Source organism: Thermobia domestica, chromosome 5, assembly GCF_964235325.1.
Source record: "Thermobia domestica chromosome 5, izTheDome1.hap1.1, whole genome shotgun sequence".
Lineage (NCBI taxonomy): Eukaryota > Metazoa > Arthropoda > Insecta > Zygentoma > Lepismatidae > Thermobia > Thermobia domestica.
In genome coordinates, this window is record NC_137458.1 from 239,794,652 (window position 1) to 239,820,012 (window position 25,361).

The 25,361-nt window shown below is 35.5% G+C and overlaps 1 protein-coding gene across 5 annotated transcripts in view; it reads left to right on the forward strand.

Annotated features, from left to right (window-relative positions):
• LOC145686490 (midasin-like) overlaps positions 1-25,361 on the forward strand; it is a 536,599-nt gene that overhangs the window by 111,450 nt on the left and 399,788 nt on the right. For all 5 annotated transcript variants that reach the window (XM_081759855.1, XM_081759854.1, XM_081759856.1 and 2 more), the window contains exons 34-37: positions 1,204-1,401; positions 2,189-2,509; positions 10,120-10,356; positions 11,619-11,747. In XM_081759855.1, the coding sequence (XP_081615981.1) occupies positions 1,204-1,401; positions 2,189-2,509; positions 10,120-10,356; positions 11,619-11,747 (885 nt within the window). The remainder of the gene's footprint in view (positions 1-1,203; positions 1,402-2,188; positions 2,510-10,119; positions 10,357-11,618; positions 11,748-25,361) is intronic.

Consider the following 25,361-nt stretch of genomic DNA (forward strand, 5'->3'; position numbering starts at 1 on the left):
ACACCAGCAGTGCTACAGGGATCCGACGATTGGCGTGCCAGGAAAACCCACCGACCCAACGTGCGATGGACAGAGATTAAATAGGTATTCGTAATCAGCTCCGGCTAAGATCCACATATACCAGCTGCATACACATTGCAGAATGAAAAATGAATTGCAGAAAACTATATCAAAAGTTCCTGGCGGGGTCCAAATAGCAGAGAGTCGTCTTAATTAGTGAAGCATTTATCCATCTCTGCTGGGAGTCACTTCCATACGCTGATATACCGTGAAAGCAATGCCAAGTGCCGCTGTAGCTTCATTTGTCACTGCAAGGAACATTTCCCGTGTGGGTTTATAGTTGTTGGAGAATTCAGATACGGGGAGAAATTGCTAATATTAAAGGTTGATGAAAACATACAAGTGAATAGATAATATCTCCAGGAATCCATTATAATGCTTATCTTCCAGATTGACTTCCACAGTTGTACAATGCGGATGCCAGCCAGGTTGAGGGCGCGTATGAACAAGGTTTCAAGTCATACGCCAGAACAACTCTTGTGTTTTTATCAGGAAATGGAACGGGAATTAACTGATTCATGTCATTCCATTTAAAGTCATTCCTATGAAGAGCCTTGATGCCAATCCAAAGGATTTCTGCGACTTTAGCGTGTTCGAAAAGATATCTCCAACATTGGCATCCTCGCTCCTCTGTAATCTCTGTAAAGCTCACAGGGAGGAGAAGGACCCAGTCCCCTTGTCCGTGCTTCGCTGGGGTCTGTTCCAATAGAAACTTTGATATCTACGATAGTCCACAATGTTCCAATAGAAACTTCGATATCTACGATAGTCCACAACACTGGGGTAAAATAGAACACCATCTTTAGGAGCGACGAATTTGTTTCGTAAAATGAGTACATATCAAAATCGGTCTAATATAAACGGAATAACATGTAAGTTACCAAACGAAGGAAATATATTTAGGAAGGACTTTTGGAAGGACTTCTAGTGTAATAGTAATAATAATAATAATAATAATAATAAAAGGAATGCTGTAGAACCCTGTGGACATCCGATTAACAGAAGTAACTGCTAATCGTAATATTTCAGTAGTTACATTACAGTACAGTAAATGTAATACTGACTGTAATTTTTAAAATTACTATAGTTTTGAGAATGAAGTTCCTTTTGTAAATAATGATCAAAATTTGTTTAACATTACAGCTTAATTTAGCCTCCCAGTCAGTTTTGGAAGGGTTGAATGCCTGTTTGGATCACAGAGGTGAAGTTTTCATCCCAGAACTTGGGCGTACATTCTATGTTCAGCCTGGGAAGACTAGACTGTTTGCATGTCAGAATCCATTGAAACAAGGAGGTGCACGTCGAGGACTTCCGCGGTCATTTCTAAATCGTTTTACACAGGTATTTGTTTATATTGTTTTGTAAATTTGTAATTATTTAACTAAGTAAATTTGTATATTTTAAACATATATTTAAGCACTATTGCACATTTCTGCCCTAATCTCATCAGTCTCATTTCATAAACACGGGACACTGGAATATATTCTAGAAGTAATAAAGGGCATTTGTTTCACTTAGAGTTAATTATTCTTACTATTTCTTAAGTTGTTACTTGTAAGTACCTATAAGTGCTTTTATGTTTTACGATGGACTGGTAGACTATGTCTTCTCCACGTTCCATGGTAATGGAGACTAGATTCATCGCGAATTGTACCCGGGAAACACATGCTTCAGATATAATTGTAATAACCGTACTACTAGTGAGGCACTCAACATTTCTAATGTATGAATCCCATTTTTGTATTCTGAAGTAATATTTATATTAAAATTAAACAGTTAATTATAGTGTTCTACTTAACACCGTTTTGAACATTGTGAATCAGGTTTCTTTTTGTGTTTGATTGGTCAACAAGCAAATGTTGTACTGATAACATTATATGAACCAAGATTATTACTTCTTTTCTTGCTACATGAAACATGCTGAAGTAGAAAATAGCAATAATAAAACAGAACTACATAACTAAAGTAGCAGCCAGAGACAGATATATGCCGTTCCCATTATTGATAATCTGGTAAAAATTTTAAAAAACTTGAAGAAATTTTTGCTCTAAGTAAAAACTACAGTAGCAACCTTTATATATGTGTTACATACCTAAAAACCTAAACAAGAATATTAATTTCTTTATAGGTGTACATAGATCCTCTTTCGGATTTTGACCTCAGCTTCATAATTGGCGCATTATTCCCTCAAATCCCGAGTACGTTAGTAAGAAGTATGGTCAACTTTAATTCTAGATTAGCAAGTGAAATTGTGCAACAGCATTTATGGGGTGTGAAAGGTGGTCCATGGGAGTTAAACCTTAGGGACATGTTTCGTTGGTGCCAGGTGATGGTAGAGAGTCGAACAAATCAGTCAAACGAAGAAGCAATAGACGAACAGTGGAATCCTGGACAGTTTGTAGAACTAATCTACGCGGATCGGATGAGGACAAGAGAAGATAAAGAAAAGGTTTGTAAAGATTTTAAAGTTATCTCGTACATATTTTGTCTGTAATAATAAATTCATAATGTTCATAATTAAATTGTTAATGTTCTCGGTTTAAATTCATTAAAAATGTAGCCAGCCAGTAAAATTTAAACCACAGCTTAATGAATGTTAGTGCTTACTTTTCTTTAATAAAAATAAATAAATAAATAATAAGAAAGTTATTCACCCTTGTTTAAAAGGACCTTATATTGGTATTAAAACTTAATTCTCTTCATATAGTTCTATATTGTGCGCTTCCAATTGCCAGTAGTAGTCAGTCGCATATAAGAAAACTTGTTGATGTTGGAGTGCTAAGTGTGTGAATATGGTATGTGCTCAAAACTGTTATGTAATATCATGGAAGCATCTTGCATTTTGATATATAGAAGACACACATTTTGAAGGTACTAAAAAAACGTTGAGCGATTCGTTATAATGTAGACCTCATTTATTTTCTTCCCTTTTACAGTTAGACTACCTTGTCCATCCCTGTCCTCATACAAATTGCCATTATATCTTTTGCACCTTTCTAAAACGTTCGTTCTGGCCTTTGCCTTTCCATTTTTATTTTCTGCGTGATTGTAAAGGAAACATGGAAAAATGTTTGAAACTGCAGTTTCTCTTAAGTCTGAACCGCATTTTGTTTGATTTTGATTTCCTGTTCATTTCTCCATATTTCCCTGGCCTTTCCAATTTTGGGAGTCTCCGTTTGTAGAATTATTCTCTTGACCTATCTGTTTCCTTTCCCACCTTGTTACTTAAGATCCTATACATTGTTTCGTTTTACTTTTTGCGATATATTTGTAGGCCTTCCTTTCCCTTGTTTTCTGCAACTTTCCTTCCGTAACACTTTTTTTTTTTTTTTTTTTAAACCGTTCGCTTTTGGCAGTAACTTTTACTAAAAATACAAATCACTGAACAAAACAACGGTTATTTTAAAATAATAATTGTGTCAGTTTCGCCAACTGACTGAACATATTGGCTTCATCACACACCAATATGTTCAGTTTGTTGACGAAACTGTTACACAGTTGTTATTTTAAAATAAACGTTGTTTTATTCAGTGATCTGTATTTCTAGTTGTTATTTATGACAGCAAAGCTAATATGAACCAGTTAGTTATTGGCGGTAACTCCTGTGACATCTATAGGCTGGTATGTGCAAAGTTTAATACACTCAATTGTACCTTTGCTCTGAATTTCTATTGATTTCACTTCCATTTTCATTTCTTCATGTTCCCTTGGTATTCACCTGTCCTTTTTTACTTCGTTACTGAACAGCCTGTACTTTTCTTTCTTTACTTTTTTCAGTATATATATATATATATATATATATATATATAAATAGATAGATAGATAGATAGATAGATTGATAGATAAATAGATAAAATATATTTTCAGGCCTTCCTCGTTTTGTACAACTTCTCTTCCTTGCTCATGGTTTGTTAACGGTTTGCTATTCGCGTTAGCCTATTTTTCTGTCGAGTGATGTATGCGAAGTTTAATATGCTTATTATTACCTGTGATTAGTTCCGAGTTTCAATAAATATTTTCTTTGAATGTGCGTGAGAATTGAATTTTACTTCCTGATATTTAAACTTTTCAATATCCTGATTTCTTCTTTCTTTCTTTCTTTCTTTATTTTTTTGTGTGGCTGCATTTTTTAGTTGATTATTCATTTTTACCAGCAAAAAGTTATGATCAAAGAAAGGGTTGTTCCCACCCGTCGCGTTATTTAATAACATTCCAAAATCTTCACTGTATGATGATATCATCGAATGTCTCCGACTTCCCATTTGTATACCGTTCGTTCAGGCTTTAGATCTAACTTTAGGTAAAACTCTAAAATCTGTTTCAAGCAGTAATAATATGTTTGGTGCATAAAATATGTTGCTGAAATTGTATAACAAGTTGCTTTCGTCAGATTTTGGACTTTAAAAGAATATGTATAGTTTTTGAATCTTGCATCTAACCTCGACAGAAGAACGTGACTTAGAAAACTGCAAATGGTAGTATTTTGAAATTTAAAAACAGAACGAAAGTGATCTACCTAAAACGGAAGTTTATTTTTTTTTTTTTAAACAGATAGAGGTAATTTTTGGTTCATATTTGGAATATACAGAAAATAAACTTATGTTTACTTGTATTATTTCTAAGCGCCTCCTTTGTTCTCAAAATAAAATTGAAAATGTAATGGAAAAAATAGCTTAATATACAGAAAACCACTTATCCACCTCTTCTGAAATTGAGGAAGTGAATTTTAAGTAAATATTAACTACCGTGGATGTAATATCCTAAATGCACTATTAAATGATTTAAGTACTGGAACATATGAAAAATGAAATTTTTTGAAGGAATAAGGTGGAATGTTTGATTCAGATTTGAAAGTAAGCAAAAACATGAACTCCAATTCCAAACATATTTCCAAGTGTTTCCTTTGGCCTTAGAATACATGGAAAGCTAGTGGATTATGTAAAGTGTTCTCGTCACACTTTCGGAGCCGTTTCAGGAGCAGTGAGAATATTTTCGGAAAATTGCTTGAAGTAAAAGTTTGTTTCCTTGCATAAATTCCGAATCTGAATCATAACCTGTTATATTTAATTTTTAAAAAAAATGACTTTCAGTCTCAATAGACACTTGTGATCTATTAAGTGGAAAATTTTAACGTTTAATAGTTTCTGTGTGTTGTACGTCCTTATACAACAATGAGGTTGTGAAGGACACGGCTTATTATTAACATGGACTCCAAACCACGACCGGTGCTTGAAATCGGTGTAGTTTGCGGGAATACAGATCATCAAGCAAAATCAACCTTCTCATTCCACCACACTATCTTGCTGGCAAGGGAGTTAAATTTCAAAAACATGCTACTGATCCGGCTACCAACATTTAACAGAGTATTCAGGATCTGTAATACAGCATTTAGTATTTGACAAAAATCACGTAGCTTGAAAGAGGTAAGCAAGTCGTATCTTGTGGTTTTCAATCACACTTTCGAAGTAATTTTCAGGCAAAGAAAGCATTTCGTGGAGGGAAAGGGGAGTTGGAAACAAAGGTGTGTTACTTCCTTGTGTACACTCTGAAACTGGATAAAAGATCACCACTTTCCACTTTAAAAAAAAAATAAAGAAAAAATCCTCGACTTCCGTTCTAGACAGGCCACTTCTGTTCAGTTTTAGTAATTCAAAACAATTAAAAAATACCACCTTTATTACAATTTAATGTGCCATGTTTTTATATACTGTGTGCAGAAGAGCCGATTTAATACATATATTATGGAACATAAGTAGAAACATTCTCATTAAAATGGAACGGGTATCTGTTGATATTTTGATGATGATTGAATATAGGGATTGAAACTTTACAAATTGACTTGAGAAAATAACGACAAAATTACTATTAAATTTTAAATTCATGTTTGAATACTTTTTCTCCACAAATTAAAGTGAATCTTTATCCTTTTCGAAAAAAAAAGTGCTAATTTGTAAGTTCGATATAACTTTGGTTAACTTTAATTCTTAAACAGAGAAGAGGAGACAATAAAATTAAATGTTTGTGCATTTACAAATGGAACAAGTTTTTATAATTAAAATCAACATTTTTTTTTTTTTTTTTAATTCTGAGAGAGTAAATGAAAGTATTGTGTTGCGAATATTAGTTTTATAACTTTCTTTGAATGAAATGAAATTTCTAGTTTTACGATCCATTTTTATGTCCTTGAGGCTAAAAGAGACAAATGATTAATTATAATGAATGATTGTCAAAAAATTGGTAAAATGAGAATGTGGAACAGGATAATAACCTTGGGAGAACCCACGGACACAATGTTGTCTATCACGTGCTCTTGTGACTAGAGAGAGGGAATATATGAAATTTTATATTTTATACCATGCTCTGCAAGGCAGTGGGAACAGGTATCTTCATGATACGTTGAATCTAAATAACGTTTTTTTTTTTTAATTTTAATTTTTTCATAATATTTTGACAAAACCTTCATATTCAGTAAAAACCTTAATATTTCTTCATATTGTGTTTGTTTCTTATGCCTAAACTGGATTTCTAACTTCCTTGAACCCTGTGATCTTGCATCAGCTTCACTAGATCACTGGGTTCACTTTCCCTACCGTGACAGATTAGTTTTTATTCTTAACAGAACAGATTGGTGGTGAAAATTTGGCTTAAGACGCAGTTTTCAGTGAACATAATTTCTGAGTAAAGTCCAATCTACCACCAAGGGAGCGCGGTGGCTCAGTGGTAGAGCATTCAGCAACTGTCTTAAAACAATTGTCATATAAACTCAGTTGAGCTGATTCCGTGAGTAGTGGGACGTATGTTCATTGTTGATTTCGGAATTGAAAAGATGTAAGAAGATTGAAACATGCCTAAAGATAAAGCAGAAATTCACAACTGGGTGTCTGAATTCAAGTGCTTTACACAGACGGAAAAGTTGTTTTATGCATATATTACATGAAAAGCGGAGCTAAAATATACGATTTCCATTTGCATTAGGCTTAAAGATTGTATTATCCTTTCCACATAAGTCGATTGACAACCAAAACAACTCCTCTGCTTCCCCTTCCTCTAATTGCCATTGCGAAAGAGGAAAACAACTTGTTGATCATGTCAGGAACAGAAGCTTTTTTTAAAAGATAAAAAAATCCTGTCAATTTAATTTGCATCCTGTCATTGCATTTTTCAGTCACTGGGTTGACTTATTCTACTAGCGAGTATAACTATACTAGATGGTGTTATATTTTTATTCTTTAGAATAAATATTGATTGTTATTTTTGTATTAAAAATTTTGGGTTTAATTGTATTTTTGAATGGAATTGCTAACAAGATAAGGATTCAATTGCCATGGAGGTAATTTCAATGATTCTTTGGCGTGGGAGACCCGGGTTCGATTTCCGGCGGGAGCTCATGTGGTTCGGATTTCACGTTAATCAGTAGGTCCACGTCTCATATAGCCTCGCTGCTGAATGGGACGTTAACCTCAAAATCAACTCAATTCAATAATTCTTTGATTTCACAGTCGCCAAGGTAGTGGGACAAAGTAATCGTCTCTCGATATTCTACTTTTTCAAAGAAGGTAGTCTTCTGTATGTTTGGGTAATCGAATGAATAGAGTGTTGACAGGAGCAAAATATATAAATAGCATTGTAAATATTATATATAGTGTCGTGTGTAATACAGACGTTTACTTGTATTAAATTATAATGTACATATATTTATAGTATCTTTAGTTCTTAGCGAAGCCAGAATTCATATGTTACCATTTAAAAAATGTGAAAATGTTTATTATAGGGTCGCAAGAGACTTGAAAATGTCGGGTTTTAGAGGATCGCACAAGACACGTTTTCTTCTATTTGGTTGATTCAAATGAAATGTTCGCTTTGACATATGGTGAGAAACTCAATAGCAATACAACGCAAAGATGCACTAAAGTCACGCATGAAACGTCACAAATTCTGTTTACATCCAGCAACCAGGTTGGGGAACCCACACAATTAGGGAACAGCGAGTTATTGAACAGAGTCGTATGAAAGTATACCACGGAGGACACAGAATTGCGAGTGATTTTTCTTTACAAATTGAAACTGTGCGGTTTTGGGTCAGGCTGAACATTCAGCACAGTAAAACATTAACAGTGCACTTGGACCAGGAATGGCAAACAAAATTGCAATTCACCTTTTATCAAATTTCGTTCCGATGACCAGTGCTACAAAATGAAATCCACGGGTACCGACCAATATTATGTTCGGATGAGCTTCTCAGAAACATCATGGAAGCGGGTCTTCCAAAAAGTGTTAATATCATTACAGATAGGCATACAGCATGCCACTGTCGTTCTGCTGCTCCGTGCAATCGGTAAAGTGAAAAAGTTGTGGCTACTACGTGAGTTGATATTGGTGTATAGAGGTATGCAGTTCTCTGAGTGTAAGGAAAAAACGGAAAATTTTCCTGCATCACATTGTTACATTTGATTTTTTTTTTTTTATTTTTTTGTAATAAACAATGGGTCTGCTAAGACTAGCATAAATGGTCAGGACAGTGGCTAATCAAAGTCCAAACCAGTTTCCAAAACCTCTAGTGACGTTGATCATAGGGTGATTTATGTTCGGGCTTATTTATCAAGTCTTTCTCCGTCAAAGCGGGAACATCACTGCAGATCGTTACAGTGCTGAACACCATGAAATGCACAGCAATATTGCCTGCAAGCATCCAGAAATTGTCAAAAAACATGGTGTCATGTTGCATGACAGTGCACGCTCAGATGTCTCTCAGAGAATGTTGTGGGCTCTCCATGAACTGGAGTATGAAACCCTTCCTCATCCAGCGTAATCTCTTGACGTCTCTTTTACACTGACTGTCATCTCTTCCGGCATTTCGAGCACTTGGAAGGGAGGACCTTCCCTGATAATTGGGCAGTGAAACATACATTCTTCACATCACAGATTTCAGATTTCTTTCGCCACTAAATAGCTGAGCGATTGCAAAACTGTGTGGTTGCAGACGAGGTTCACACACTTTTATGCCATTGAAGATTTTGATTAACCAAGTATTATAGTTTTCAGTTCTTACTTACTGTTAGCTATTACTTTTCCAAAGCTTTTGTTATTGAAATAAATGGCGTAAACGTATACGTAATATGTTTTTAAAAAAAGTCAGTGAATACGTGACATGTAAGTGTAAGGGATTTTTATATATATACACTTCATCTTTTTTAAAAAATATTAAAATTTCATATTTTGGACTTACAATTTTTATATTTTCTTATTTTTTCTTCATATTTTGCCTTTCTCTATTTATGACCTACGGTTCAACCAAAGGCCTCTAGCAACACTGCCGTGTCGTGACAAAACGCTGTAACTTTGGCGAAGAAGTTTTGCGAAAATGAGCCTTAAAGTTTTCATCCGAAAATGTGATCTGTTTCGTGTAGAACCAGTGTAACTAGGCAATAATGGTCAACCAATCAATTTTCACCAAATTTAATCACACAACATGCATTTACGTAACATTACATGCAACCACGTGTTTCCAAAGTCAAGATACACTGGTTCTACACGATACAGATCACATTTTCGGATGAAAACTTTAAGGCTCATTTTCGCAAAACTTCTTCGCCAAAGTTATAGCGTTTTGTCACGACACGGCAGAGCATGTATGAGCGCTCTATCACCGAACAACTGTGCCCTCTGTAACAGAGTTGTAGTGTTATGTAATTGCTGCTATTTTCGATAGTATTTCGTCGCCGGCAATTCAAAACCTGCTATGTGCATTTTTATAAATTTTTCAGGAGAAACGAAAAACAGTATCCCGGTTAGATTTTTCGTTTCATAAAAGTGATTAAGTAATATTTGATGCTGCAAGTAACTAGATATCTTCTCAAGTAATAATAAATTAGAGAGTCTAAAAGAGTCTAAAAGCTGCACCAGATAATACTATTATCTCGAAACGGCCGAAAATGTCACATAGCAGGTTTTGAATTGCCGACGACGATTTATCGAAAACATTTGTTTAAATAACATTTGAACAGATGAAAGTGTTGAACTTTTGAAATAATTCTTGTATTGTGCTTTATTTTTTTGCAGGTACTGTCAACGTATAGTGAGGAATTTGGAGTAGACTATCCGCTGCTTGCAGATTTTCCCAGAATTTATATAACTCAAGATGAAGTCTTTCTCGGGAATGTGTGTCTAAAGCGTAATCTATCTTCTTGTCCGGCTTCAACGAGTGTTGCAGACAATGATTTAGTGTTATTACATCGGTTGTGCCGTCCTCTTAAATCTGTCGCGAGATGTGTTCAGATGAAGTGGCTAACTATATTGGTGAGTAGAGGCGACAGAGTGAAATTGAGCATCGTATTTGCCAGCATATAAGACACTCTTTTAATAATAAATCGAAAATGGAATGCGTCGTACAGCGTCTTACGCCGATACAACAATTTTGATATTTTCAGTTTCAATAAGTTTTCTCGGTGGAATGTTATTTGATATCTTCCTTGTTTCCTCCCGGCGTACGTACAGTTCAGTGACTTAGTAAATGTAGTTCGGATAGATTCTTATTATTTATCAAGTCAGAGTAGATATCCTCTCGAGACGCACATCCGCTATACACATTCGCGGACGCACGTGCGATTCAGTATTTAGTTAAGCTTTCTTAACTCTGCGTATGTTACTCGCAGGGGTATAGCCAGCAATATTTATTCTTCAAGATTGAATACAGAAAGTAGGGTACGTCTTACTTGCCGGCAAATGTGGTTGTTCTTTTACTAGCTTTGCTTTTGACTTTACATATACCTTGTATGTAATATTCATTTATCAAAAATAGCATTTAGTATACGTCAATGATGGAAGAGACAAAAGTTCTGCTAATCCCCAAAATGCTTTGATTTTAATTGTGATTAAAAATATCTCAGAAATGATAGTTTTGAATCCTTTTGCTATCTCAGAAAATGAAATCGAATAGGTGGATTAGTGGTAGAATGGGAATATAAAAAGGAGACGACAAATGTTCAAAAAGATTTGTGACTAAGCAGTTAGGAAAGTTAAGAACAAGTTACAAATTACTTGTAGATTATATTGCGTATTTTTGCAGAGATGGAGACGTAAGTTTTGAAATTACATGAGTTATTTTATGAATAGATCTTGTAGCTATGGAACAGTTGTTATAAGTTCATGTAATTAAGTGCCTGGAAGATTGAAGTATTACTGATATTTATAACGCCATGTTACTTTGTTGATAGATCAATGTCTTCACTACTACTATAATAATAGTAACAAAGAACTATTGCCAACAAATGTGGTGAATATTTTATATGAAAATTTACATTGGCGCGACTAAAGATTAAGCCACAGAGTTCTGTATGTGTGCAATAGTGTCCTGGATATTCACATGTTGAATTCTAAGAAACGGGGAGAAGTTTCCGTTTCAGATGCTGAATTAAGAGTAATTTTTAAAATTATTTTTAATGCCAAGTTTATACCTAAATCCATACCTAATTTTCGAATAAAATGACAATTGTTTTTCGATGTCCAACGACTATATATGTTACCAAATGTATTCATAATCAATACTCTTTGCTTCTTAGGTTGGCCCGACGGGTTCGTGCAAAACATCACTAGTAAAGTTATTAGCGAAAATTACCGGCAACGAATTGAAGTTTCTGCCAGTTAATTCTGCTATGGACACCACTGAGATTCTGGGAGGCTTCGAACAGGTTAGTACAGTGTTTTAATTATGTCATTTCAAAAAGGATCTTAACATAACAATGAATGTTCTAGTACAAGAATAGAAGTAACTGTTAGGACACAGGATACTATTTATTATGATTGTTAATGTTTATTTGCTTCCCGCTCGACTAGTGGCTAGCGTGTGTGCCTTTAGTACATGTAGTCTCCGGTTTGATTCCTGGTGAGAGCTCAAATTTTAATTTCATTCACTTTCATTAATTATGTCTCCTTTAGCCTAAAGGGCATAGCTGTAGGATGCCACATTAAAGAAATGTAATTAATTGTGCTGGACAACATGTGTCCATGGGTTTTTTCGGGGTTCTCCCTTCCACATTTTTATTCCACCAGTTCTTCCATCATCATTCATTTGCCTTAATCACTCGTCTTCCTTAACCTAACGGACATAATCGTGAGGCGTTAAATGGAAAGATTTAATTTATTTATTGTTCAGTTTTAACGTACCTTTTCAACACAATATATGAAACGTGAACTTAAAGTTTAAAGTGGAATCCAAACCACGTAATACATTCAAATTATAATGCTTTTCCACCAGGAATCGAACTCGAGACCACGTTTATTTGCTTATGTAATTAATACTCAGGCATGTAATTAGAATTCCAGTAGTTTTGCTAGTACATATACAACAAAAACCTTCCTTAACGGACACCTCCATAATACAGACAGGTTTTTATATGTATGATAGAACTCTTCCTTTTGTGGACATTCTCACAAAAGAGACAGTCTTATTTTACCCCCAAGATTGTGGTAACCTGTTCATAATGGATAAGAATCATTCTCAGCTCACACATATTTTGCACAGAAAATACTTACAACTTGAAAACCGCTATACTGTTCAAAACAATTAGGAGAGCGAGACAGAAAACGCAAGGCCGACCAAGAGACATCAAAAGTTCCTATGTATTTGGTTGTGAGGGTTGTAGTATTTTTCACTGCATTGTACTACACCTGTGCTTGGTCGTCCGCACCAATGAACGCAGATGTGACGTCACACGACCCGAACCAGATCCTGCGATGAGACGTGAAATCATCAGGCCACTTGGGAACGTTAGTAGTGTCACTTCGACAATCAGTGAGTGGAGTGTTGATTAGGAACAATGGCAACACAATACAATTTAGCGGAATCTGTGCCATAGAAAGCTGTAGGCAAGATCAAGGCCTAGCATACACAACATGCGGTGGCTGAGGCCTTCGACATGTTTCTCAGCGTCACTTCCAGACTGACGTGCTGTCAATAGTCAAGAACAATACATTGTAGGCCAGGGCAAGGTCAGCCACAGGGAACGTCAGGAAGGGAAAATCGTTACTTATTTTATCGGCTAGGAGAAACAGGCAGCAATTTACCTTGACAGTCATACGTCTTTGTTGATGAAGAATTGTGTTGATTGTTGAACTTTGTGTTTTCGTGGTGACTCAGGATTACTCCATTATGCACGGCCATGATGCGATATAACAGACATCCTTCCTTTCTACAAACTCTCCAAATTGATGTGAAATGTCTCGTAGCGAGTCCACTTCTGTACCTTATTTAGTTGATCTTGCGCCTACTTTGGATAAACTTTCCACATGTTTAAGTCCTCTCGTAAAAATGCGGTGCACTGTCTTTGCCGAAATTCCTGTTTGGTCTTCTAATTCTGTAAGTGCGAAAATAATAATAATAAAAAAAAGTTCATACGTGCCTGTGGAGAAAAGTGCATATCAGAGCTAGGGTTGTCCAAAATTGTGAAAAAGCACATCTCAACATGCGTTATTTCTAATTCCGAGAAACCATGGAGTGGCGATCTATATTAGCGCAATGGAAGTTACAATTCCGCCATACAAAACGCATACTTTATTAATGTGGAATGGGTTCGCATGGAATCCACGCTCGCTTATATTTGAAAAAAGCGTGAAATGTGCCGTGATAAAATACATCGCAGTATGCACTATTTCAAACACGAGTTGGCGAACCATGGAGCTGGTGGTCCCTAACGCTCCCGACTTCCTACCGAAGCATTCCGTGTCCACTGCTGTTACTGCTTACCTTTGGCCTACTTTGAACCTACCTTCAGATCATAGCATATCTGAGAATTCTGTTGGGATCATGTCTGGAAATTAATGCCCTGTAGGGAATCCCTTCGCACTCATTGCACATTGTTAAAGTACACAATTTTGGATGGCGTATATGTGACGTCCTTTGCGCTGATATGGATCGCTACTCGACTTTTAATAATACATGTTGAACTAGTTTTTCAACGCTTTTACATGATCTTAGTTCTGAAACTATGTACTTTCCCCTGCATATTCATATGATTTTTCCCCGTATTTTGATGCACTTTTTTCATTTTGTCAGTATAATTCATTAACACTCTGTATATATCGTATATATGTACTACCATGAGCAAAATAAATGACGCGTCTCTTTATTTTGAAGTTTTTTTGAAAATATCTCCGTTTTCTTTATATGTTCGAAATTTCGGAAGGTTTCCCCAGCAGGAGAGGTTAATAACAAACCCGTTTTTAATATTTGTGTTAGATATTAGCTTAAAATAAATAAATTAGAAGCAAAAAACATTAAATCGACAGAAATCTCGAGAATTACCAACTCTGCTAAAGTGGGAAATTTTCAAGAACACGAGGGAATTCTGCATTTCAACACGAAGCAGCGACATCTATGTCATTGAGAGAAATGTGGATTAAATCTACAAACTAAACTTTTAACGAATATTTCTAGTATGTCTTATTATATGCATTATCTGCAAACTCCAAATATATGAATATATGCTAAGTATTAACATAAAGATAGAGCAAATAGTGGAAATTATCTATGGAAAAGGACGAATTGGTAGGACGATCGTAATGAAATATCGTCTTTACCGGAACAGGCTTAGTTCACGTAAAAAGCAAATAGCTCAGTTAGTTAAAGCAACGAGTCTGTATGCTGAAGGTAGCGGGTTCGATCCCATGGAAATGCCGTTGTCATTTTTATCACTACACTACGGTTATTTTATTTATTTTTTTATGTGGGAAAGAATCAAATTGTAACGTTTCTGTAAAACTCATGACGATACCAAAAAAAGAAAAAATGCCGTTGTCGCACTTGCATTAGCGTCCCTAATTTTGTTTGCAAACAGTTTCGTAATTATTTCCCCTGTGCTCACTGCTCACCATATGCTCTCTGGCGCATAACGAATGTTTCCCAGTAAATGTTAATTCTAATTTGGAGAATTTTATAAAGTTTCACAATATTTCTCACTAGATAGTCTTCTATCTACGTGTTTGGATATTTTGCTAACAGATGTCCCTATTAAATGTTTAATTTTCCCTAGATCAGGGCTGTTCAAATGGCGGCCCGCGGGCCGCATGCGGCCCGCCAAACCATTTCCTGCGGCCCACAAAGCTTTCATGATTTACGATTGTTATAACTGATAATATTTTAATTTATATTCATTCATTCATTTAATGTTTCCACTCTTCTTTCGGAATAAGGCATCCATTTAGCGCTTCTATACAACAAAAAGGAGCAGGCATCCAAGACAACACTGGAGTCAGTAATGTAACCGTTGCTGAAAGGGACGATTACTTCAATGAACGAATTTATATTTGATCTAGCTTTTTAAATCAGACCCTTTCTTCCTCGAACTTTGCCTAGAAGCCATAGCGCGCAAGAAATACACCACTTCTTGTGATAAACACAATTTAGCATACTTTCCAAGCTGCAATCGTCTGACATTAGATTTTGAAAAGGAAGCGTTTAATTTTTCTGAGTTCTGTAGAAACATCGAGAGTATCATAAATGGATTTAATGCGAGATTCTCAGATTTTGACAAATTAAAAAAACGGCATAGCATTATTTACTAATGCATTGACAATAAACATCGAAGAACAAGCTCCAAACTTACAGCTCGAACTTTGTGACTTTCAGTCTGACCCATTGTTTCAGACAAGAACAAAGAAAGGAGTAGATTTTTCAGACTACTTTCTAACAAACGTTTCCCTAGCTTTTGTGTGTTGTGTTGGAAAATAGTGTCACTGTTTGGTAGTACTTATCTGTGCGAAAGTGCATTTTCCACCATGAAAATTGCAAAGAATCGCTCCAGAAGCTGCCTTGGAGATTCTTCTCTCTTACATCTGCGGGTTACATCTTTTACAAGAGGAATGGATGTAGATACCCCAGCCCTTGTAAACGCTGCTAGTCACCCTCATTAGTCACATTGAATAGGAATGTTAAATTTCACATATATTTTTTATATTTTTCTTTTGTAGTGTAATAATAATAATAATAATAATAATAATAATAATAATAATAATAATAATAATAATAATAATAATAATAATAATAATAATAATAATAATAATAATAATAATTATTATTATTATTATTATTATTATTATTATTATTATTATTATTATTATTATTATTATTATTATTATTATTATTATTATTATTATTATTATTATTATTAGCTGCGGCCCTCCACCTTACTAGTAAAGACAGTTATGGCCCTCAGGCTTATTATAATTGGACACCACTGCCTTAGATGTTTAATTACGGAAAAGTTTTACAATGTATTTGTATTGAATTGAAATTGTTTTGAATTTACTACATAAGGTAAGTAGACCCAAAGAGGAGAACTCAAGTAATTGATATTCTACGTAAAAGCAACCTATTGTAGAATGATGATGCTTCTTACCTTCAGCACATAATCTTTACGTTAGAGAGTCAGAGAGAGAAAAATCCTGTTTTTCCTCCTCTATGACCACCCATCTTAAACCTCTACATATCATTGTTCGTCTCACAAAATTTCGGTGCTCCAAAAACATTCAAATAATAATAATAATAATAATAATAATAATAATAATAATAATAATAATAATAATAATCCTGAATATGCCATCCTTACATAATGTAAGGATATGTTAGTTTCCTAGTTTAAATCTTAAATATCTTAGTTTAAAATGCTTTCTTTAGTACTTATTTGAGCAACCATGTAGGAGGGGGTACGACTTTTTATTTTGCCCCTCTCATTTCAGTACCCTTCCAACAGAAAGTAATTTTTGAAAAGCAGGACAGACAAAATGAATAAGAAATATATTTACAGCATCTTCTCCCCTTTCATGATTGGAATATCACGTAATATTTTTTATTCTACGAAAGATGACCCTTTGCGGTTAGGGGTAGGTAACTAAAAAAATACCTAATATATAGCGCCCCTTGATTGTAATATTACCACTTCTTTATTTGTACGAGGGAGCCCCTACACAATCAAGGGTGACAAAAAGAATAGGAAAAGTGTCTATTGATTCCAGTGGTGGATCCAGCACGAACTCCTGGGGGAGGGGAGGGGAAGTGAAACATTCTTTTGATGATGTGAAGCTGTCACAAATTACCACTTAACTAAACTAAACAATAGTGGGGGGAACCGGAACCCAGTCAGTTTAAATTGATGTAAAAGTTTAATTTTTGGCTTCATATTAAAGTTTTGGTTTCAAATGAGAATTTCAGTCCAAGTGGTCAATGATCAAATCTCGTGGGGCTCTTCAGTGTAGGCTAATACGGCCCCCTTATGAGAAAAGGCAAAATTATTAACATGTTTATAACTTTCGAATTTTTCGTCTATTTTAAAGAAATGTTTTGCTTCGTATTAAAGTGTTGGTTCCAAATGACAAATTCAGTCCGAGTGGACAATGATCAAATCTCCGGGGGGGGGGGGCTCTTCAGTATAGGGGGCTACGGCTCCCTTATGGGAAAAGGCAAAAATATGAAAATGCTTATAACTTCCGAATTTTCCGTCTATTTTAAAGAAATTATTGGCTTCATATTAAAGTCTTGGCTTCAAATGACAATTTCAGTCCGTGTGGACAATGATCAAATCTCGGAGGGCTCTTCGGTGTAGGGGTTTCGGCTTTTTTATGGGACAAGATTCACGTAGTTGATATTGCAAAATTGTTTTATATATATAAGTGGAAACTTGCACCATTTGGTTAATTTTACCTCTTATGTTTTGCAGATTCATATTCCAAGCAATAGTTACTCCGCAGAGCTAAAAGAAGGCACTTACTAGTTTCATTAAAATGAAATGTCTTTTATGAGAGGAACGAACAGGCACCCAAACGTTGGTTGAGTCGTACGGTTGAAACTCGTTAAGCTCGCTTCAATTATTATTATTATTATTATTATTATTATTATTATTATTATTATTATTATTATTATTATTATTATTATTATTATTATTATTATTATTGCTTTTTGCTCCTAATTTAGTTATTTTACTTTATTATTTAACGAATATATTGAAAATTGTCAGAGACGCGTATGCAGTAATTTATTTCGGGAGGGGTCCGACTTCAATATGAGGATAAATTATAATAAAATTTTAAAAGATAATCCCCAAAATTAGGCTAAATTTACAGAAAAGTTGGGGTTTCAGAGGGGGTCCGGACCCCCTGGACCCACCCCTAGATGCGTCCTTGTTTGTCAGTAACATTTCCTCATTTTGAAACCCTCAAAAACTTCGGATAGACTATATAAAGGAAAACGAGTTATTTTCGATAAAATATCACTTCAAGGAGACGCGACAGTTTTATTGCACATGGTGGTATCCAACGTTCACAAGGGCAAGAATTCCTTCCCTTTTATTCTTTTGCTATTGTGCTGTATCGAAAAGTCAGGTTTGTAACATATTACTCCTACGAACAAGCATGACTGGCAGATAGGAATACTGAACACAACTCCAGAGAAATGCATGCTGAACTTACGCGTATAGCTACGCTTTGGTGATTTGCCCTCAAGGTCAATCGAGTGGTAATTCAGTTCCGTCTCTGTTCTTAAGCCATGTTCGTATTACTTCGAACAGTTTTGATAATGAAAAGCATGCCTCTTAATATAACAGACTTCTTTCGCGTAAGAAATCGAAACTCAGTTGGTCAGAGCAACTAGTCTGTAAGAATTAGGTTGTTAGTTAGGACCCCAGTACGAGTAAGGGTTTTTATTACTATTGTTTTTATCTTTTTTGTGTGAGGAAAAATCAAATTGTGACATCCCGATATCAAATGTATTTGATTAGGTAGCTTTGTCTTAGCTAAACTTTAAACATCAGTAACCGTCGAAATTATTTCACTAACCGATCACTTACTGAACATTTCAAACACGTCAAACCAGTGGCATAACATGAAGGTTAACCTCTCCTCCGCAGTCCTTAGTTATGCGTCCGTACTTTCAAGGGCGGACTAAGGGCCGGGCGACTGCCCGGGGCGCCAGAGAAAGAGGGGCACCAAAACGAGCCTCAAAAAGTAAATTTTATAATGTGCTTTCTACTGACGTTTTTGGTTTATATTCTTGTAAAGTAGTGGCAATTATATGATCTTTTTCCATTTCACTATGGAAGAAGAGAGTTTCATAGTACTAAGGGGGCTGTATCGAAAAATTGAGAGATGGCATGTAGAATAAAGAGTGCCGGGAATTAAGTATTGTTTGTTTGTTTGCTTGAGTTTAGCGTTCCACGGTTATGCCTTAATGGGCAAGGGAGATGTGGATACTAATTATAGTGGAATCCGAACCACTTTTATCGTTCAACAGTAATCCACCGGGAATTGGACCCGGTACCACAGAAGGCAGGCGTGCTAGCCACTAGACCAGGGGACCAGGGGGGGGTGGAGTTGGTATTGTTTATAGCGGGCCATATTCTTTGTGAAGTTTTCCTAGGTAAGGATTTCTTTTTGAAAATGGGTTTAAAACAGGGGCGTCATTTAGGGAGAGCAGGGAGGGGCATCCCCCCCCCCTGAGTTTGAGATGTATATAGATTTTATCATTAGAATAGTAGTAAATCAGTGAAAAACGCGAAATTTTACTTATATCAAGAGGTCTTGCCGTCACCCAAAGCAAAATCTGAAATGAACTATTAAAAACACTATGATAAAATGTAAAATATAGGCTACTACTAGGGGAAGGGCGCCAAAAAGTCACTTTGCCCGTGTGAAAATTTGGCCTGCTCCGCCCCTGCGTACTTTCTGTATACTTTTTGGCCTTGCAGCTTGTGCGGTCCCCACGCCACATTGTTGCGGGGGCGCTATTTACGCTTACCCTTCGAACGTAATTCAATAACGGTTTAAGAAATTCTACCATCAGCGTGGAAACGGGAATATATTTTTCTAATAGTCCCATAGAACTTTCACTCAGAACGCCAGTTGCAATTTTTCAGAGTGAGCTCTGGCTAAGTAGAAGGAAGATCTGTTTCCTAAGTAAGTTCCTTTCAGAAAGTTTGCTATTTCTTTAACAGTGATGTAAATAAACATACTCATCGTTATTAGCTCGACAACAAACCATCCTGGACAAATCCCTCTAGAACAATGATCGGCAAAAGTTATTCTGCCTAATTTTATAAGCGACTGAAGGGTGAAACACTTGTTAACGAAAGCAATGTTGTGTATATACTGCCTTGTTTCTGACAAACTATAAAGTCTTTTGTAATCTTTAGACACTTTTCTTATTCTTTTTGTCACCCTTGGTTGTGTAGGGAAGCCTCGAACAAATAAAGAAGAGGTAATATTACAGTTAAGGGGCGCTATAATTATATTAGGTATTTCTTTTGTTACCTAACCATAACGGCCTAGGGTCGTCTTCAGTAGAATAAAAAATGCTACGTGATATTACATTCACGAAGGAGGAAAGGATGCTCTAAATATATTTCTTATTCATTTTGTCTGCCCTGCTTCTCAGAAATTATATACCTTGTGTTGGAGGGTGCTGAAAAGAGAGGAGGGGAAATAAAACGTCGTGCCCCCTCATACATTTTAAATTTTGTGACGTGGTTGCTCAAATTATTACTAAAGAAAGTACTATAAACTAAGATGTTTAAAGTTACAACATTATGTAATGGTGGCATATTCAGGAATAATAATAATAATAATAATAATAATAATAATAATAATAATAATAATAAATATGAATGTCTTTGGAGAGCCGAAATTATGTGACACGAATCATTATAGGTAGAGCTTTAAGATGAGTGGTCATAGGGGGAAAAAAAACAGGATTTTTCTCTCTCTGACTCTCTAACGTTAAGATTATGTGCTGAAGGTAAGAAGCATCATCATTATACAATAGGTTGCTTTTACGTAGAATATCTACTACTTGAGCTCTCCTCCTTCGGGCAACTTTGCTTATGTAGTAAATTCAAAACAATTTCAATTTAAGACAAATATTTATAGAGAAAATTAAACATTTAATAGGGAAATCTGTTATCAAAATATCCAAACACGTAGATAGAAGACTACGTAGAAAATTCTGAAACTATAAAATTCTCCAAATTAGAATTAACATTTACTGGAAAACATTCGTTATGCATCAGTGAGCACAGGGGAAATAATTACGAATCTATTTGCAAACAAAAATTAGAGACACTAATGCAAATGCGACGATATTTTCTCTCTCTTTTTTTTTTTTTGGTATCGTCATGAGTTTTACACATATGTTACAATTTGATTCTTTCCCAAATAAAAAATAAATAAAATAACCTTAGTGATAAAAATGACAACAGTCCTTCACGGGATTCGAACCGTCTACCTTCGGTATACAAACTCGTTGCTTTATCTAGCTGAGCTATTTGCTTTCTTACGTAAGCTGAACCTGTTCTACAGTAAAGACGATTTTTCATTACGATTGGGCTAACAATTCGTCTTTTTCCATAGGTAATTTCCACTATTTGCACTATCTATACGTTAATACTTAGCATAGATTCATATATTTGGAGTTCGCTGATAATGCATATAATAAGACATACTAGAAATATTTCGTTAAAATTTTCGTTTGTAGATCTAATCCACGCTTCTCTCACTGACATAGATGTCGCTGCTTCGTGTTGAACTGCAGAATTCCCTCGCGTTCTTGAAAATTTCCCACTTTAGCAGAGTTGGTAATTCTCGAGATTTCTGTCGATTTAATGTTTTTTGCTTCTAATTTCTTTATTTTAAGCTAATATCTAACACAAATATTAAAAACGGGTTTGTTCTTAACCTGTCCTGCTGGGGAAACCTTCCGAGATTTCGAACATATAAAGAAAACGGAGATATTTTCAAAAAACTTCAAAATAAAGAGACGCGTCATTTATTTTGCTCATGGTAGTACACTGTAGTGGTGAAAAATATGACCATCTATGTTTGATTCAAATATTTCGTACAGCGTTTGCCATGAGATCTACCACAAAACTGGTGATTTCTTCGGGATGAACATGTTACTGCAAGAAACGAGGATGACATGTTACTGAATCATCCTTATTATTAGGGAAGAAATAAAAGAATTCTCAGTAACTTCGTCGAAATTACACATTGTATTTCTGTAACAAAAATTAAGTTTATTTTGGTCACCTAAATATTTCCATGTTATGTACGAAACAATGAGGAGCCCTCTCCCTCAAAAAAGAAGAAACAATGGTTCGATATCTTTATTTAAACGACATCCTCAAAATGGCTCTTTGTAGCTTCTGGACGCAATCTTGTGAAAACAATCCAGGACATAAACATACCGTTAGAAAATTAACACGTATAGATGTTATTTCTTCGTTTCTGTTTCCAGCGATCAAATTGCATGTCGGACTTGCCTGTTTAGTATTTGGTGCCACCTTCTTTAGCTTTGATAAGCACCTCAACTCTCCGCAGCATCAAATTTACTAATTTTCAAAAAGCTTGCAATTTTTGCTGAATGCCAGCCATTTCCTTGTGAGTCGTTGTTTGTTCTCCTCTGTTTTACATGTAGAATATTTTCTCACTTTTCTGTCCAGAAGATCCCATACAGCCTCTATTGGATTCGTATCGTGGAACCGAGGAAACTATTTTTCAATAGGGACATGGAGCTTCTGAAACTATTTTATAGTGTTCTTTGAAATGTGACAAGGGGAATTTGCCCTGTTGATATAGTCACTCTTTACAGCGTCCAAAGAGCCTTTTCATCGATGGAAGCATGTAGTTGCTTATGTATTGGGGGTACTTGTCACTGTTCATGATTCCGCCAACATAAGCAAGCTCACCTGGACACTTAGACGATATGTAGCCTGAAACTATTGCAGAGCCGCCACCGTTCTTGACCCGGAGAACGATGCATTCGAGCGCGGACTTTCCTTTTAATCGCCTCCAAATTCTCACAGCACGATTAATAAATAACTAGTTGGCCGACTCGCCTGAAAATAACATAGTATTCTCTTTTTTCCTGGGTCTAGGAGCAGTACGACATTGCTTATTCATAGCGAGTCTTTCTGTCCTGCTTTGTTATCAAAGGTTTTGACACTGGAATGCAAGATGACAGTCCGACATTCTTCAGTCTTCTGATTAATGTTCTTCGAGACATAGCAGAATCTAGTTTCGCACGTATTTCATGTGCTGTAACTCGTCGATTCTGTCTACACAACTCCTCCATCCGTCGGTCAGTTCGTGCATCGGTTAAACACGGCAATTCTCTTCTACTTGGAATTGGGCTAACTTTACCGATAACAACAAACTTCTTAATCATTTGGTGTACACAAGTTTTGTTCACTTTTAGTTTTCCAATAGTCTCCCTTTCATTGAATTTACCCTTATGCAGCCCAATAATTTCCCATTTCACCGCATCCACCACAGCATGCCTTCAGATCTTTGCTTCTGCACGTGTGATATGTAAACAATCAGGACAGTTCTTAGGCAGCCAGTAGTTGATGCCACTATATGGGGCTTGCTGGTGCCTCTATGAGTTCCAGCAGAAGCTACAAGGTAGTGTGTGCAATTGTAGGTTTTATTCTCATCAATTTTTTGGTGCTATCTAGCTTTGGCTTGAAAACAACCGAGATATCGAGCCATTTCTGTTTTCTCGTTGTTTTGTACATAAGATGGCAATGTTTGTATGACCATTGACCATAGAAAGAAAATTTTGTTACATAATAAAATATGCTTAATTTTGTTGAAATCGGAAAAAGCAAGAGAGACACTATACTTGTTTCTTGCAGTAATATTACACCCTCTTTCCGATAAAATCATCAGTTTTGCGGTAAATCTCAAGGCAAAGGCTGTACAGCGAAATATTTGATTCAAACGTGGGTTGTCTTATTTTTGGCCCCTGTGGTATATACAGTTTGTTCAAAAAGTCCCTCCGCAGTGGATGTAAGTACTTGTTATTATGGGAAAAGGATTGAAACATTAACTTTTCTCCTTTTGTATGCGTATGTTACATTAATCAAATGTCCGACATAGAGGGGAATTAAGCTACGCTTTAACTTTAAACCTAATAGAGACATATACTACACAATTATGACGATCAGTGTTACATTGTAATTGGTTATTGTGCTCAAAGATCAATCAGTTCCGTTGAGTATAGAGTAATACAGGTGTGTGTTATTATATTAACAATGGAGCAACAAGTGCTTTTTGGTGTGAACAGGTATTTCGTACGGGTGACAAGAAGGGAGAAAATGTGAGACACTGTTCGTTGAAAATTGGTTCAGTAACATTTGTTGAACAGTATCAGGATCTAGTTAATACTATTAAAGTACTGAGGGGCAGTGTCACATGTAAGGTACACTCATGTCCAAAATTATTGTCGCATGTTTATAAATATGTTGTCGTAGGAATATAAGTTGATAACGAATTCGTCCAGCATTTCCTATAATGTTAGTATGTATATAATCGACAAAGACATGTATGTGGCAAATTTCATGCCAAAAGAGCAGTAAATAAGAACAATAAAACGAAAACAAAACTTTCTTGTCCATTTAGCAACATTTTGTTTTGCTCATTCTAATTTTCGTATTTATAATTCTTTTCCTATGAAATTTACCACAAATATACATTTTCCGATTATACACATAGTATCAGTATTAAAATTACCCTGCAAAATCACTATCAAATTATATTCTTACAAGAAGACAGTTATAGATATGCGACAATCATTTTGGACATGAGTGTACATATAATTTATCGATCACCAATCTTTTATTTCGAGTGTTCCCAAAAATGTGTAGGGAAATTGACCTGTGCCGTGAAGCTGAGAAAAACCATTTTCCACGTTTACTGTAGTGAAGTTTTTCTATGTATATCTTAGCAATAATCCAATGCGGAGCGATTTTTTGAAAACACAGAGGGTGAACCATTTATTTTGAAACGCCCTTGTAATTTTTAAGCAAATACACAAGAAACGCTGAAATTTTGTACTATTGAAATATCGGTATCAGGGGCAATTGTTTGACATACACTGCAATACAACCAGATTAATAATGTATCAGAGTATGTTAAACAATGTCCCCCTGTCGAGATTTGCATATATACCGTATTTACGCGAATCTAAGACGCCCTCAAATATAAAATGCACCCTTGGCAAAAAAGAAGAAAAAAAAACTGAACTGCAGTGATTTTTAAGAATGAGAAAAAGGTAAACAAATGTTGAAAAACAAACAATGAAAATTTTTCTTCCGTTTTCAATTTACTATTTTCCGGTTTCCAGATAAAAAATTCGCATTTTTCCATTTTTCGGATATCTCGAGTACATTCTGTACAAAATCGTGACTAATGGGATTAACTATTTCCGGCAAAACTCGTTTTCTGCTCTAAATTGGGTCTAGCTGACAGTGCAAAATATAGACCTA